Source organism: Microtus pennsylvanicus, chromosome 9 (assembly GCF_037038515.1).
Source record: "Microtus pennsylvanicus isolate mMicPen1 chromosome 9, mMicPen1.hap1, whole genome shotgun sequence".
In the NCBI taxonomy this organism is placed as follows: Eukaryota; Metazoa; Chordata; class Mammalia; order Rodentia; family Cricetidae; genus Microtus; species Microtus pennsylvanicus.
In genome coordinates, this window is record NC_134587.1 from 20,551,718 (window position 1) to 20,569,565 (window position 17,848).

The 17,848-nt window shown below is 43.2% G+C and overlaps 1 protein-coding gene across 2 annotated transcripts in view; it reads left to right on the plus strand.

Annotated features, from left to right (window-relative positions):
* Pla2r1 (phospholipase A2 receptor 1) overlaps positions 1-17,848 on the plus strand; it is a 107,519-nt gene that overhangs the window by 60,310 nt on the left and 29,361 nt on the right. For both annotated transcript variants that reach the window (XM_075985073.1, XM_075985074.1), the window contains exons 11-14: positions 1,479-1,648; positions 9,852-10,054; positions 13,262-13,407; positions 16,404-16,488. In XM_075985073.1, the coding sequence (XP_075841188.1) occupies positions 1,479-1,648; positions 9,852-10,054; positions 13,262-13,407; positions 16,404-16,488 (604 nt within the window). The remainder of the gene's footprint in view (positions 1-1,478; positions 1,649-9,851; positions 10,055-13,261; positions 13,408-16,403; positions 16,489-17,848) is intronic.

The following is a 17,848-nucleotide window of genomic DNA, read 5'->3' on the forward strand; positions in this document are numbered from 1 at the left end:
AGTATACAAAGTCATTTCTTGTTATTCCTTGATAAAGTAATGGAAGAACCAGCCACAGCCCTGGTCTTAGCAGCAACATACTAACTAGCGGTGTTCCGCCTGCAGCACGGCAGTTCTAGGGAGCAGACGGGATCAGTAATGCAGATCTTCCACTGGGACCGCACAAGCCAAGAAAGAGTAAGAAAAATTCCCACTGCATCTAGATGATGTTTAGCTTTCTATGCCTTCCTCGGAAATACACATCTGTAACGGTCTGCCTCTGAGGTGTGGCTAGAAGTAACGTTTCTGGTTTTAAAGGTGTAATATTTTGATTGTCGGTAGAACATTTGCAGAAACTATTACTAAAGTCTGATGAAACCCGCATGCTTGGCCACAGGGAGCATCTCAGGCGCTTCACTGGGGAGGCCCTTAGGATCTTAATGTCACCTTTTGTTCCTCCGTCATTCCCTCCCCATTCCCTTTGCGGCTCCTCCGTTTTACAAATGGTCTCATTGCGTTGGTTCCCTGTAGCAAGTGAATAATGCATGCAATAAAAAGAATCTCAAATTGAATGTTAAAAGTCCAACGCGCTTTCTCCTGAGGTTTCTTGGGTAATTTTACCAGGCCTTATGTTTTCCTTTGACTCAGCAGATATGGCCAGAAGTCATCACCATTTGGAAGTCCTTTAACTTTCTGTGTTTTAAAAGTAGTTTCAAACTAAGCTTTGAATTCAATGCTAGTTGAGTTGGATACTTGTGCTTTGTTAGAAGGGTGTGTGTGTGTGTGTGTGTGTGTGTGTGTGTGTGTGTGCGCGCGCGCTTTGGGTGTATTTGTAGTTGAAAGGCAGCATGGCCAACAATCACTGGGAGCAAATTCATTCAACTGCTTGGGGAAAATGCTAGTGAGTGGAATGCCTTGGATTTGTTGAAATCTGTCTTCAGTAAAAACACACAGTTGAACACATTTGAGTAAGACAAAGACCCCATATGCCTGTGAACAGACTGATTTGGGAGACATAAAATTGTTCCTCCACTTCCTTCCTTCCTAAGCAAGTGCGGGGAGAGGGCGCACATGCACTCCATGGTAGAAAATGCGCATTCAGAGAAGCATAGTGTCCTCCCTCCTCCCTCTGCCCCCTCTATCCCACACTCATGCTGGTAAAGTGTGTGGTGTGCAGCCTAAATATCAAATAGCTATCTTTCTCCTAGAGATGCATGGCCCCACAGCAGAGACAGACCTGGTCTCTGGTCCTTGGGACAATTACAATAATTAAGTCTTCGGGAGTCACGTTCCCTCCTCTCATATATTTCTGAGGTTGCACTGACATTTAACATCTTTTAGAAATACTAGGGTCCTTGTGTATTTTCTTGTGCTGTGTTCTGGAGAATTAACAAGAAACTCTCCGGTTCCATTCTGTGCCCTTCATTATGTTTTAATGATGTTTTATATCATCCAGAAACTTGTATAGCAATTTGCTTTTCTTTTCTTTTTTTTTCAAGGTTTGAACAGGCTTTTTTAAACAGTTTCATCAGCAGTGTGGCAAAAACGAAAGACAGTTATTTTTGGATAGCTCTTCAGGACGAAAACAACACAGGAGAGTACACTTGGAAGACCGCGGGGCAGAGGCCTGAGCCGATGCAGTACACGCACTGGAACACACATCAACCCAGTGAGTCCCCTGCAACACCAGCTCACCCCACCCCCACCCCTGTTTCCTGGCCCCAAGAATACTAACGTGCAGCGGTGAAAACTCTAGGTAGGCACCAACTCAACTTCTCCGTGTTCAATGAGTTCTACAGGTGTTTGTCTTCAGCAATAGGGCCTTCCTATCGGTGTGTGGAGAACAACACATAACCTTGGCAACAGTATGGGTTGTTTGGGGGTTCCCATGGGGGACCTTTGATCACAACTCAACTAGATATAACTCATTCCCAATACTAGAAGTTTCATTTGGTGACAGGAATGTCCAATAATGGGGTCTGTCTCCCCCAGTATTTGGAGATTTCACTTAGATTGCTTCCATATATGTTTATATTTTACAAATCTTCTACTGTATTAAGCTTCCATACTACTCCTCAAATAGCCCTTAATTTTAGCTGTCTTTCCCTGCATTCCCTCCATCCTCCTCCTCTCCCCTTCCCGTTCCTGCTTCATGGGTCCATGACAGCCCTACTCCTCACCCCTGGCTTCTATTCATACCTATCTGTTCTATTTCCCTTTTTTAGGGAAATCTTTCTGTTCCCTGCTCCCTCTCTCTATGCCTAATCTCTGTGGTTCTGTGGACAGTAGCTTGGTTTTCATTGATTTAATTGACTTAACAGTTAATATCCATATATAAATTCATATAATATTTGTCTTTCTGGGTCTGGGTTACCTCACTCAGGATGATTTTTTTTTTTTATAGTTCCATTCGTTTACCTACAAATTTCATGATTCCATTGGGTAAATGTATCACATTTGTCCATTCTTCTGTTGAGGGACATCTATGTTGTTTACAGTTTCTGGGTAGCGTGAGTAGAGCAAGTATCTCTGTGATAGAATGAACCATCCCCTTGAGTGTATGCCCAAGAGTGATTTAGCTGGATCTTGAGGTAGATCCATCCCCATCCTTCTGAGGAACCGTTATACTGATTTCCACAGTGGCTGAACAAGTGTGCGCTCCCACCAGTAGATCAGGGTTCCTCCTACCCCACATCCTCACCAGCACGAGCTGTCATTTATTTCATTGATCTTAGCCATTCTGACAGGTAGCAGATGAAATCTCAAAGTAGTTTTGATTTCATATCCTAGATGACTAAGGATTACACATATCATTTTCAAACTTCAGATAAATAAAACACAAAGGAGCCAGAGTAAGAAAGCACCTTCCACAAGCTGGAGCAAAGATAAGAATTACTTCTGGCTTCTCAGGAACCAGCAGGCGAGAAGACTCTGAATCTGGTGGTAAAGGCGGGAGGGAAGCCACCCAGGGTCTATTCTCTGTAAAATTATCCTTTAAAATTGAAGGAGGGCTATTTTTATAAGATAAAAATTGAAGGACATAGTGCCAGTTGGCCTGGCCTTGCAAGGGAAATGACAGAAATGCAGACCTGCATTTTCTCCTATATAAATGAGACACCTAACAGGGACGGGAGGGGCTCTGGGTGATTGCCATGTGTCACTGTAGGCTCCTCAGTTGTGACAAATGTGCTATCTAAAGTGAGGGACAATTTGCAGGAGGCAGGGAGGGGGGTGTGAGAGCCTTCTCCATCCCATCTAACTCTGCAGACGACGGTTTGACAAGTTTAGCCAGTTTTTAATTCTTCTTTTTAAAGATGCACATAAAGTGATAACAAATGTGTGTGTAGGGTGCATGTGTGTGTGTGGTGTGTGTGTGATGTGGTTTGTGTGTGATGTGTGAGTGGGGGTGTGTGAGTGTGTGGTGTGTGTATATGTGTGGTGTGTGTGGTATGTGTGGTATGTGTGTGTGTGGTGTGTGGGTATGGTGTGTGTGTGGGTGTGTGTTTGGTGTGAGTGTGTGTGTGTGGTGTGTGTCTGGTGTGAGTGTGTGTGTGGTGTGGGTGTGGTATGAGTGTGGGTGTGGTATGTGTGTGGGGTGTAGGCTGTCGGGTGTGTGTGTGTGTGTGTGTGTGTGTGTGTAAGCACCGATTTAAGAAATCTGTATGGAGACTGTCAACTTGCCACAGCTCAGAGAGAGGAAGCACCACAGCCGGAGCAGCGGGACAGTCTCCTCGTTCTGTGCTCTGAGCCCCACTGCTCGACAGAGAGCAGCACAGCTCTGTGTCACTGTGCAGTTAAAAGGGAATCACTCGGGATCGCGTCTATATCCCGTGGAATTTGGTTAGGAGTGTCTATTCCTGTCAAAATAAATTAATACATTTTGAGCAGACGACATTTTTGGTTTTCCATACTAACTTCCTCAGGGCATATTTAGACGTCTAAAATCCGGAAAAGAAGCCGAGCGCCCTGTCATTCATACGTTTCTGCGGTAATTTATTTGAGTGGCATTACTCTCTCTCTTTTCCCTGAAGCAAAACTAACGCTGTGATGCTCAGCATGGCTGTGCAGACTGACTGACATGGAGTAAATTGTCTCTGAATAAGACGAAAATGTAAATCGTTTCTGGAGAAAATGGCAATATAAAAGCCCCTGTGTTTCTCTGTTCCCTTTTAAAGTGCAGCTTGTAGAAACACCACTGTAAATCGCCTCTCCTCTCCTGCCTGTCACAAAAGAATCCATTAGCTCAGGCCCCGTGTCAGACTCTTAATCCAGCATAAACTGACTACCTAAATTGACCACTGAACAGGAAGCCCAAAGCTTTTAATAAATTCTGCCAAGTCTGTCCTTAAGGCATGCCTACAAGATGGCCAACCCATGGTGAAATCACAGTTCAGTCATTTTTTCGCCCAACTTTGTCATATGTTCATTGAGTATTATGATGAAACACCAAGCAATTATTGAGCCATGGTAAGTGTTGTCTCAACTCTAACCTCAGTCCTGTCTGAGACTTTTCTTGAAAGAGATGATTGTTTCATCCACATGTATTGCAGTATAAAATAGAAGGCCTTCTCGGTCAAGAACATTTCTGTCAGTTAATACCCAAATATCTAAATTATACAGCACCCCCACAAATATTTTAACTACTATATATTATATTTTAAGGTTTGTTTGAATGAGGACCCAAATAACATTGGAACACTGCAATTGGTCAATAAAGTCTCCTAAAGTTTATTGTAATGTCTAGATTTTCTATCCATCCCTTTTTTTCTTTTAAAGTATATTTACTAATTTAAGAGGCTATTCATCTTATAAATTTTTCTAAAGTCTATATTTCATTGTTCACCAAAGACCTCATCAAAATTGAGGTTTATTTTATTTTAGAAAATTTTATTTTTTAGGTAGTTGTTTGTTCTACATAAAGTAACACAATCCCAAGTTTTCTCTTTGTGGTGAGAGGGCATGTTTGACAAGCAATATGAAGATTCATTGATTCGGTGGAGTTGGGGTTTTGTTGTTGTTTGTTTTGGTTTGGGGATTAAACTCGGGGTCTCCTAATAGGCATGTGATCTACTAGCAAACAACATCCTCTGGCCTACCAGGAGTGTCTTCATTTACAGATGGGATATTTCTACACGAAAGTAACTATCTGTCATTGATGTTTGCCAGCCAGGACCCCAGTTTATGGTGATATTTATTATCTAACAAATAAAGCTTGCCTGAAGATCAGAGCACAGAGCTAGCCACACTAGTTAGCCATAGAGGCCAGGCATTGGTGGTGCACACCTTTAATCTCAGCACTCAGGAGACAGAGGCAGACAGATCTCTGTGAGTTCAAGGTCACCCTGAGCTGTGCAAAACTGATCAAGTCTAAAAGAGAAACAGAGCCAAGAAGTGGTGGCTCACTCCTTTAATCCCAGTACTTGCGAGTCACACAACTTTAACCCTAGCACTAGGGAGGTAGAGACAGGAAGAGATATGGCTAGGCCGAGAGAGGAATCTAAGGCAGGAAGAGACAGGTGCTCACTGCAATCTGAGGATGCAGTCTGAGGACAGGATTGCCCCTGTGGTCTGAGCATTGTAGAGGTAAGAACTCTCTAATGGCTGGCCACTCTGCTTCTCTTATCTGCCAGCATTAACGCCTATATCTGAATGCATGTTTTTATTATTAAGACCAACTAGAATTTGTGCTACACCAGTTCTTCCAAATCAGGGGTAATCTGCCAGTTCAGGGCAGCTGTATCCCAGCAAAGCAGGCCAGACTTGTCTGCTTAGAGTGCCCTTTACAGTGGGGGCTGGGAAACCTGTCACATCAATCAGTCGTCAAACAGTCCAGCTTGAGGCGCCTCTGGATTCTGAAAAGAAACCCCACACACTGAGGATGTCCTCAATATTGTTTCTGAGCACAGTTCCAGGTCTCTTTAGAGTCAAACAAGGTGACCCACGACAGGAGTTCTACAAGGAATCCTGTGGCCACATAGGGAGAGAGTCATGCGTGGAGGGAGGGAAAGGGGACTGGGGCCAGGGGGAGCTCGGTACAAGAGGAAGCTAGGTCTCATTAACCTTTTAAAAACACTTAAAAGCAACTTCGGAGGAAAGAGTTTATTTGGCTTACCAAATAATCACCACAGTCCATCATCAAGGAACTCAAGACAGGAACCCAGAGCCAGGAACTGAAGCAAAGACAGTGGCGGAACACTGCTGACTGGCTTGTTCCCTCCAGCTACCTTTCTTTTATAGCCCAGCCCACCAGCTCAGGGATGCCATCACCCACAGTGAACTGGGCCTTCCTGTATTAATTAGCAATCAATAAAATGCCCCACAGACATGAGGCTCCCTCCTCACAGTTCATGTCAAGTTGAGAAGAGTTAAGAAACAGCACGGGGGCCATAACCCGAGAGAACTCTTTCCTCCTGGCGACTGTGTATTGATTACATCTCTAGGCCTCAGTGCCACCTCATACTTAGACGCAGATAAGTCTCTTTTTCAGGCTAGGATCACTAACTCTGTGGCCTGTGGAGATCATTAAAATCTTCGCACCTCAATGTTTCCATCTGAAGATGAGAGAATTGTGGGAAGAAACTGGAAGTAACCGGGCAGACCAAGTAAAATAATGGTCTAGTGGTACCACGGCCCAGCGTAGTTCTTTCCTGCCCTGATACCACAAATGTCTTGATTAGTTTGTTTATATTTAAGAATTGGACCAAAGAGGTCACCGGTGACAGCTTTCACATGGAAAAGTCTAGAATCGTGAGTTATAATTTCTTAATTACAGAAAGTTTTTCTGCTGATGTTTAAGGGAGATGGTGAAGGGGAAGAGGGAGAGAAGGTGGATCAAGAGAGTCATTGAAACGTGAGATTTGGGGTTCACTAATGAAAAGGATGACCACTACCCTTCTCCAACAGGAGCGGAGTTATCCGATGGAAGAGCAGTTTCTTTGGGAGAAACCTGCCTCTGCCCTTTTACCCTTCCCTTATTATTTGGCCTGGCAAGCTTCCCCATGAGCTGACTTACAAATTCCCTTTCTATCCCCTTCGCCCAGCCTCCCTTTATTACACATTTTACTGCTTCTCTGGGGCTGAGATGTTAAAATTTGGGTCAAATGATACATTAGTGAGCCACTTTAGAATACCAATAACATTCCTGCAGGACTTCTCATCCTCGCGGTGGGCCACAAACATCTCCTTCCTCACTAATGAAGACGACTTGAATATCCACATCATCTAAAAACCATGGCTAGTTAATCATTGTCTAATGTGGGGAAGCAAGGCAAAATGCAAGGCCGACAAAAAAAAGTATTACTGTAAACTTGCTGATTCAAACCTTTTAAGAATTCTTGAACACACAGCAGAACCTGTGTCACCAAAAAAAAAAAAAAAACTGTTTTGTAACAAAAATGCCCAGAAGAAGTTTAGGGATGGTTTTAACTTTCTGTTTCATGAAGTCCTTTTTAGAAATTATTTCATTTGATCTTCACGAGGACCCATGAGAAGAAAAGGAATTATCTCTCTCAATGAGACTTATTGTAGTTAATTCATCCACTCAAATGTTATTAAATATTTGTGCTGAGACTAGAATCCCAGCCTCAAGGCTCCAGATTAGAAGTTCCATTCAGGAGACATCCCACCCTTCACAATAACCCCAAATAATATAAAATATCTCGGAGTAACTCTAACCAAACAAGTGGAAGACCTGTATGACAAGAACTTTAAATCTTTGAAGAAAAAAATTGAAGAAGACACCAGAAAGTGGAAAGTTCTCCCATGCTCTTGGATAGGTAAAAGTAACATAGTAAAAATGGCAATCTTTCCAAAAGCAATCTATAGATTTAATGTAATACCCATCAAAATCCCAGCAAAATTCTTCATAGACCTCGAAACAATGGTACTTAATTTCATGCAGAAAAACAAAACACCCAGGATAGCCAAACAATCCTGTACAATAAAAGAACTTCTGGAGGTATCACAATCCCTGACTTCAAACTCTACTACAGAGCTACAGTACTGAAAACAGTCTGGTATTGGCATAAAAACAGGCAGGAGGACCAATGGAACTGAACTGAAGACCTGGATACACCTTCTAATACCTGATTTTTGAAAAAGAACCAAAAAATATCAAATGGAAAAAAAAGAAAACCTATTTAACAAATGATGCTCACATAACTGGATATCAACATGTAGAAGAATGAAAATAGATCCATATCTATCACCATACACAAAACTTAAGTCCAAATGGATCAAAGACCTCAACATAAAGCCATTCATACTGGACCTCATAGAAGAGAAAGTGAGAAGTACACTTGATTGCATTGGCACAGGAGACCATTTCCTGAATATAATGCCAGTAGCTCAGACACTGAGAGAAACAATTAATAAATGGGACCTCCTGAAACTAAAAGGCTTCTGTAAAGCAAAGGACACAGTCAGTAAGACAAAACAGGGGCCTACAGAATGGAAAAAGATCTTCACCAACCCCACATCAGACAGAGGTCTGATCTCTAAATGTACATAGAACTCAAGAAATTGGTCATCAAAAGAACAAATAATGCAATAAAAAATGGAGTACAGACCTAAACAGAGAACTCTCAACAGAGGAATCTAAGATGGCTGAAAGACACTTAAGGAAATGCTCAACATCCTTAGTCATCAGAGAAATGCAAATCAAAACAACTCTGAGATTCCATCTTACACCTGTAAGAATGGCCAAGATCAAAAACACTGATGACAACTTATGCTGGTGAGGTTGTGGGGTAAAGGGAACACTCCTGCATTGCTGGTGGGAATGCAAGCTGGTACAGCCCCTTTGGATATCAGTGTGGTGATTTCTCAGACAATTAGAAAACAACCTTACTTAAGACCCAGTAATACCACTTTTGGGTATATATCCAAAGGATGCTCAATCATACCACAAGGATATGTGCTCAACTATGTTCATAGCAGCATTGTTTGTCATAGCCAGAACCTGGAAACCTAAATGCCCCTCAACCGAAGAATGGATAAGGAAAAAAAAATAACAACATCTTGAAATTTGCAGGCAAATGGATGGAGCTAGAAAACATCATTTTTGTGTAAGGTAACCCAGACCCAGAAAGATAATTATCACATGTACTCACTCATAATGGTTTTTAAACATAAAGCAAAGAAAACCAGCCTACAATTCACAATTCCAGAGAACCTAGACAATAAGGAGGACCCTAAGAGAGACATACATAGATCTAATCTACATGGGAAACAGAAAAAGACAAGATCTCCTCAGTAAATTGGGAGCATGGGGACCTTGGGAGAGAATTGAAGGGGAGGGGAGAGGCAGGGAGGGGAGCAGAGAAAAGTGTAGATCTCAATAAAAATCAATAATAAAATAAAATAAAAAGAGTCTACCTCATTTTCCCCATTCTCCACGGTGGGTGGCTTAGAGTCTGGGTCTTTGTTCTGTTTCTTGTCTGCCTTGAATCCATTATTCATGTGACTAGCTTGCCCTGGTGCACCTCACTCTCAGGGGATGGGCACTGTGCACTTGGCATCGTGATGTTCGTAGTGTGGCTGCAAAGCAAGTCCCCGAGCAGTGGGGCATTCTTGGGCTCCACATCAGAACAGCACCTCTTTTCCCATCATTTCCCATCTGAGCTCAAAGCAGACAATGTCCAAATTTCAGGCTCCACAGCTTCTTTTCTCTCCTGGTTCTGTTTTCTGTTCTTCTCTCCAGAGATGAAGAGAAGCGAGATAATGGTGCCAATCAAGCGTCCTTTTTCATCTTCATTGTTCTTCTCCGGTGCTTCATTATGGCGTGTCGATTATTCAACACTCCGGAGAGATGTCTTTGGAGCACAAAAATGTTATGATCATCGCATATTAAAGTGCTTGACTTCTGCTTTTAGGCTACAGTGGTGGCTGCGTTGTCATGCGAGGAGGAAGTCCACTTGGTCGCTGGGAAGTGAAGGATTGCAGCAACTTTAAGGCAATGTCCCTGTGTAAGATGCCAGTTAAAACCTGGGATAAAACAGAGCTCGAAAGAAGGTGGCCCTTTCGCAAATGCTATGCGGATTGGGAGTCGAAGTCTGGTCTAGCCAGTTGCTTCAAGGTAATGTCAAGGCTATCTGCCATATTCATTTGGTCCATGTATCCCTATTCTCTTTTCTAAGATTTCTTTCTTACAAGTGCCTGGTACAGTCAGTATCTATTGCCTCTTTCTCCTTATGCTTACATTCCAAATAATTCTAAATACAAAAAAAAAAAAAAGATGGCAGATGCCCCAGTGTCACTGAAGGCAGAAATACCATGCATCAGTACTGAACCCAAGGAACCCTATGCACTGGCCATCAGCCCTAGGAAAGGGCTCTAAATGCCTGACCAGTCCTTAGGACTGGCGGGAAGGTTTTGAGCAATCTCACTTACCAGAGTCCAAGTCCAGGATGGCAGAACAGGCCCACAGCTCAGGCAAAACAACTTTACTATTCACAGATAGGCAAAAGAAACTGTAGAATCCTAGGAACCTAGACAGCCTGTCTCTCAAGGCTCAGAAAAGCAACTCAGGGTGGCAGACGGACTCTCTCCCTACTGCAGCCCAGGGCTTTGGAAAGCCCCCTTCTCTGGCCTTCATGCCTCACGAGCCACATAGATCCGCTGGAATAAAACACCGCAGAATCTCCTCCTGTTCTGGGAAGGACAAGGACAGTTCCTCCTTTCCTCGGGGTGTTGCATTCTCCACACACTCTGGACTAAAACTGCAATTAAGGAAGAGGAAAGCAAGGCCAGCCATGGTCATTAATGGAATTGTCTTCCTATAATAAGAACAAAGATGCCTCGCACCGCACCCCCCTGTCTGCGCTCTGTGTGCTGGCACCCAGTTACCGAGCTTCGGGCAAGGGGGCTGGAGGTTAAAATACACAGACACACACAGAGAGAAAGCGAATCCTTGAATTCCCCAAGAATGTCCCCTTTATTGTGTTCAGGGGCAGATTATATAGAGATAGCCACGCCCCAGCCAAACCCACCAGAAACCACTCTCCTGCCATCAGGAACTCCTGAAGGTCTCGTGCTCAGAGCAGCTGTAGGCACTCAGATCAGGGGATTACAAGAAATTCAGGATCTGGGGTCTCACTGCTCCCAACACAAAGATACTAGTCAATGCTGCTTATATTGCCAGCATATACCGAATAAGTGAAGCCAACACTCAGTGGGTATTAGAATGGTGCCGTTCTGTACTGTTTGTAAGCCCATGCATAAAGTACTTATTATGAAATAATTCTTATACTAAAGATAGACTTTAAAGCCTGCCTGCTAGACACCTGAAGATCAAGCAAAGTAATGCAGACAGTTGATGTACACATACACACACATACATACACACATATGTAAACGCTCAGAGCAAGAAGAGTTTGGGTTTAAGGTGTTGATAGTTACATATACAAAATGAGATATCATGGGGTTTGTACGTAAGTCTAAACACAAAATTCATTTGTTTCACATACGCTATGCACACATAGCCTGGCAGTCGTTTCGTGCAATGTTTGGAACATGAAATGGTCTACCTACTTATGACAGTCAGAAAGTGAGGATGTCACTCCCAGAGTTCCATATTTTAGATCCCAGATTAAGAATGTTCAGCCTTATTAGTTGTAGCATATTATTTGTGCTTTAATAACTAAAGCTTTCCTGAAGGTCGGTGCAAAGCAACCACACTAGTCAGCCATATAGGCTGGGCAGTGGTGGCACACACCTTTAATCCCAGCAGCCATACTAGTTAGACAGAGGCTGGGCTGTGGTGGTGCACGCCTCTAATCCAGCACTAGAGAGGAATATAAGGCGGGATGAGACAGGAACTCGTTCTCCTTCAGTCTGAAGATTTCATAGACGTAAGAGCTCTCTAGTGGCTTGGCTGCTTTGCTTTTCTGATCTTCAGGTTGAACCCCAATCTGTCTCTGGGTTTTTATTATTCATGCTACACATGAGACGTACATGTGATATACAAGTGAAATTCTTGAAGAAATGTCTGTTTGCAAATCAGCTTCAGAGCCTAGATCTAAACCAATTCTTGCAACCTTCTTACTAGAAATACATACATTTAAAAAATTACTCTTATGTTTGGCAGTTTTCTCTTGGTTCATTCTTCAGGTAACAATTCTCCACATCCGTGGAAAAAGTTCTTCCTCATCAGCCGGGCACACACAGGATGAAGACAGGCAGTATTCCCTAGAATACTGTGGTGCAGACATAGCAGGAAGCACAAGTGGATTCACTCTGGTTAAATGTACACAAGAAATCCCTACATAAAATTCATAAGCAAAAGGCCCAGCCATGATGTCACAGAGCAATAAGTTAAACTTCAAAGCTGAGTAAACCGAGGCCGGTGTGATGGAGTGATTTGCACAAGATCACAATTATTTGTTGACAGCCTTGAAATCAATCCCTGGTCTTGGGACTCCCAGTACAGCGTTGCTTTACTGTCCATCCCCCTGATGTGTCAGCAAAGGCACAGTGTGTTTGATGTGCGTGGTGGTAGGATTCATGAATTTTGAGAGATTCGGGGGGAGGTTCCCCAAGGAAGCAAGTTTTGACATATAATTTAAAAGATGGAAAGGCTGTGCTGTGGTCCACAGGACTTGGAGAGGCATTCGTTCTCGTCTCAGCAAATCAGAGCCTGGTAAAAGGTGGCCGTAGAGTGTCCCTGCAGTATCAGAGGGTAACGCTTGATGACCTTAGTTACAAACAGTAAGGGTGCAGAGGCCCAGGACTGCTTCCTGTTACCATAACAGCTAAGGACTAACAGAGAATTTAGAGACATACCATGGAGCTGCCAGCTCAGCAAAGACACAGAGACCCTAGAAATAGGCTTGCTCTGGGCCTTCAACCTTGTGTCTCCTTGCCTGTGATGGATCCCATAACTTCATTGTCATTGCATGAATTCTAACTGGTTCATAGACAGGCTGCCTTAATGAAAATGCTAGATTCTGGAGACAAGGAGTCCTGGGTCTAAACCAGGTATCTAGGTGTTTAATGTCTCTTGGCATGACTTTCTTCATATCTTGACAGACATTTATTAAGAGAAAACTCTATCTCTGCCATAAGAGGTTTAGCGAAAAAGAAGCCAAGGAGGGTATGTGTTACCTCTTCAGATCAAAATTTCAATGAAGAATAATGAAGGGGCAGGGGTCTGGCTCAGTGGAAAGAGTGTTTGCTTAGCCTGCAAAAAGCCTTCCATTTCTTGCCCTTCACACTCCCCAAAAGAAGAAAGAAAACAACCTTATGCAGAACTTGGCAGCCTTACTCTGGTTTTGTTGCCCTGCAGGTGTTTCACAGTGAAAAGGTCCTGATGAAAAGATCATGGAGAGAAGCCGAATTCTTCTGCGAGGAGTTCGGAGCTCAGTTGGCAAGTTTTGCCCATATAGAGGAAGAAGAGTTTGTGAATGAGCTTCTGCATTCAAAATTTAACCGGTAAACCGTTACTAATTCTGGGGAAATCAGAGTCAAAAATTGTCTGCTAGTAGTGGCTTCTTGGGGGATGAGTATCCCAAGTGGTTGTTAAAACCTCAAGTATTTTTCTCATGCCTAAAAAATAGCTGGTCACAACCTGTGAAAGAAAAACTATATCCCTGTACAGTTTTATGTCTATATGGCATCAAGTTCACGTTGCGCATTGGATATCCAGAATCGTGTGCCTTGGGTCAGATTTTTAGAGCTTTGTTGCCAGCGGTAACTGGGTTGGTGGATTTCAAAGTCTTGTCTTGGAGTGAAAGGGACCATTTGGACAGAGCTTCAGGTCCTTGCTTGCTAGCTCCCCAGAAAACACAATCTCATTCGACTGATGAGATACAGGTGAGAGTTCAGTGAAGATTTTGCTGGGGAGGGAAGTTCCAACAATTTAAAACAAAGTCAAGTCTAGCTCTCTAATTGTGTATTTGAATAAGGATCTATGTTTACGTATCAGGGTGCATCAATTATTTGAATGTCCATGCTGGTGAACTTAGAAATGTAGTTTTCGGTTGGTTGGTTGGTTGGTTGGTTGGATGGTTGGTTGGTTGGTTGGTTGGTTGGTTATTGGTTTGTTTGTGGGGATTTTTCTTCTAGTGGTCAAACCCAGGGTCTGTGTACTCCACCACTGAGCTAAATTCCCAACACTATTAACTAAGTTTAAATTGTAAAAAACCTAATGGCTTCATAGGGCACTTCCATAAGCGAACATGTAACAACCATCAAATTATTCACCTTTAGCATTTACAAAATAACCTTGCAGATGAGAACAAGTGTGAGTCTTAGAGTAATTCCATGAGGGAAGGGTTTGATGGAGGGGATATTGTTATTGTTCTTTGAGAGGGGGTAGGGGATATAGTATCAGAGGGACCAGATAAATTAAAAAACAACGTACAACATTAGAAATATGGTATGTAATTAGTATTGTGGAGGCTTCTAGCTCTTTCTCTGCAAAATGCTTTTTTCCCTCTTGAATATGCTTTTTAACATCCCATAGAACTGCTAATCCCTACAGGAGCCACTGGTTGACCCCTTGGTTCTAGACAGAGCCTACATCCTGGGCATCTTGGGATACAGAGCCCTCTAGACCACCTCAGACTTCGTGAGACTGGTGTCAAAGAAGCTTCCCCATTGGCTGGATTGTTTGCAGCTATGGGGGCACCTTCCACTTTCCACTGTCCTATGTTCTGTTGTGCTTTGATACTTTAATCCCTTGCGAGGATATGCTTATATATTCTGTCCACACATCAGGTCATAAGTGATTTCCCTTCAACATAATCAAATATAACAATGTGCTTTCTGGCTAAATAAGGGTCCACACTTGAAATTCCTGGTAGAATTCTGTGCATCTTTCAAATTATTGATCTTCAGCATCTAAGTACAGAAGTTGTATAATGTATGCTTTATTTTTGCCCACGCTACCGAGGGAATTCAGCTGTGTCAAATGTGTGTTGTTTAAAAATTACACAATTGAGGAAATGAGTGGAGAGAAAATAAATATCAATTTGTCTTCCATGAGCCAGTAGAGCAGGAACAACTGAGAACGCTGAAATCAGTGGGGAAATAGATGAAACACTCCCAGTGTAGGGAGAGCGAGGCTGGTTTCTAGCCTGTGCTATGGAGACACCTGACCTTCGAGAGGTCGCCCTCACATTCTTAGGAGTTTGGCATCATCAGTGCCCCCCCCCCAGGCACCAGCGACCTCAGATGCTCTGGCTTGCACTTGACTTTGGTCCCTGTCTTTCACGTGTGAGAAGCGACCCTGCAGAAGGATTGCGCTTCTCTGTGCTGAGCAGGGGAAAGTATCTGTCACAACTTCTGAGTCTCTTAAATCTTTAATTCTTCAAAATTATTCTCAGAAAATTATCTTAGTGAGATGGTTCATCATACAATTAGGCTTTATTGCTTGATTTATTGAGGGCTCTGCAATTTGACATATTTGTTCTCTGCCTGATAGAAGGGACAATGGTTCTCTGGGAAGCTTCTTGCCAAGTCTAAACCAGTGGTGACTGCCCAAGTTAATCTACCATGGCCCAGGATGATTTGCCACAGAGTTCTTTATGTTGGAGACTGGAAAAAGAAAGTCTACGAACCTTCTGTGTACCTTTTATTACATGGGGATGACAGGGATCAAGTTGCAGAAAATACACAAACAGTTGATAGAAGAGCCACACATCGAACCATAGTAAAATAGCACAGAAAGCAGAATGAAGTAGTAAATAGTACAGCAGTTAAAGTCTTCCAGAGAGACTGTGCTCTGGAATTTCCTAGCAGATTGTTTTCGTGTGCTCATGACCTGATTGGAAGACATTTCCATTCTTGTGAGAGGCTCATGTTCTCAGTATAGATCTATTCTTCTCCCTGTCTTAGTTAGGGTTTCTATTACAATGAAGGCACACCATGATCACCATAACTCTTATAAAGGAAATCAGTTAACAGGGCTGGCTTACAGTTCAGAGGTTTTTAGTCCATTATCATTAGTGACATGCAGGCAGATATGGTCCTAGAGAATTAGCTGAGAATTCTACATCTGCATTGGCAGGCAGCAGGAAGAGAGTGAGACACTGGGCCTGGCTTAAGCTTCTGAAGCCTCCAAGTCCACCCCTAGTGACATAGTTCCTCCATCAAAGCCACACCTACTCCAAAGCCATACCTCCTAACAGCGACACTCCCTATGGGCCTTTGGGGTTCATTTTCATTCAAACCATCTCGCTCCTCATTGTGCATGAGCCTGGAGCAAGCCACACAGGAGTGCGTGAGTCTAGATGTCTCCCCTCATTTTATAGCACAGGTTTTTGCATATAAAACAATGTTTGACCCATTTATGCCAACCTGCCCAATCCTGCCACTTAGCATCAGCTCTTTCCTGTTCACGTGAGTATTTTTTCATATCTTAGAACCTTTCATCTATGTCAGGAATGAAATTGGAAAGACAGCACTCTTATTTCTTCTCTTTTTAGGACAGAAGAAAGGCAGTTCTGGATTGGATTCAATAAAAGGAATCCCCTGAATGCAGGTTCTTGGGAGTGGTCTGACAGGACGCCTGTAAGTCTTTTCAAACTGCACACGGAACATGAAGTCAAGCCAGGTGGTCCTGGACCCACTTGGTAAAACAACCAAGAGAGCCTGGATGCAGCTGTAGCACCCTGGCAAACTACATTAGGTCTTTGCCATGACAGTGATTGTACCACGGTCCTAGGAAACCCAGGGTGACTTTACTGTTCTAAGACCTGAGAAGAAATCCAAATCTCCAAAAATGCTCCCCTAAACTGCCTCCCATTCAGAAAAATAGCTGCTTTTATAAAGGAAAACATTTAATTGGGGTTGACGTACAGTTCAGAGGGTTAGTCCATCATCATCATGGCAGAAAGCATGGTAGCATGCAGGCAGACATGGTGCTAAAGAAGGAGCTGAGAGTTCTGTATCTGGATTGGCAAGCAGCAGGAAGAGAAAGAGACACTGGGCCTGGCTTGGATTTCTGAAACCTCAAAACCCACCCCCACTGACACACTTCCTTCAACAAAGCCACACCTACTCCAACAAGGCCACGCCTCCTAATAGTGCCCCTCTATGAGCCTATTGGGCCTATTTTCATTTGAACCACCACACATCGCAAGTTCAGAATGAAGCAAGCATCTGATTTCTTCTGGAGAAAACAATAGAAAAATGTGTGCACGCATGTGCATGTTTGCGTGTGTGTGGAAGCCAGTGGCCAATATTGGCGTCTTCCTCAATCACTCTCTATATTTTTTGAGACAGGACCTCCAAGTAAACCTGGTACTTACTGATTGGGCTACACTGGCTGGCCAGACGGTCCACAGTTCTTATCTTCACTTCCACAGTGCTGGGATAGCAGGCACATGCTGCAATGTTGGATTTTTTTTTAAAAAAAAAAATTAATATGGGAACTGCATTCTGAGCTTGGGTCTTTATTCTTGTGCAGTAAGCACTTTACCAGCTGCCTCATATCCCCAGCCCTCATGCTTCTTTGTAAAACAAAAAGAGAGAGAAAAGGAAAGGAAGGAGAGAGAGAGAGAGAGAGAGAGAGAGAGAGAGAGAGAGAGAGAAGAAAGAAAAAATGCTAAGTACCCATTGGCTTAGTCGTCACAAATGTGGACGGTCTAACCCTGGAATGACATGCAGACGTTTCTGAAGATCCCTCTGAAGTCCCTAGAGCAGTGGTTCTCCGCCTTCCTAACACTCGAACCCTTGAACAGAGTTCCTCATGTTGTGGTGACTCCCAACCACAACATTATTTTGCTGATACTTCATAACTGTAATTTCACTACTGCTATGAGTCACAATGTGAATATCTGTGTTTTCCAATGGCCTTGAGTGACCCTCGTGAAAGGGTCACTGGACCCTGCAAAGGGTTCGTGACCCACAGGTTGAGAACCACTGCCCT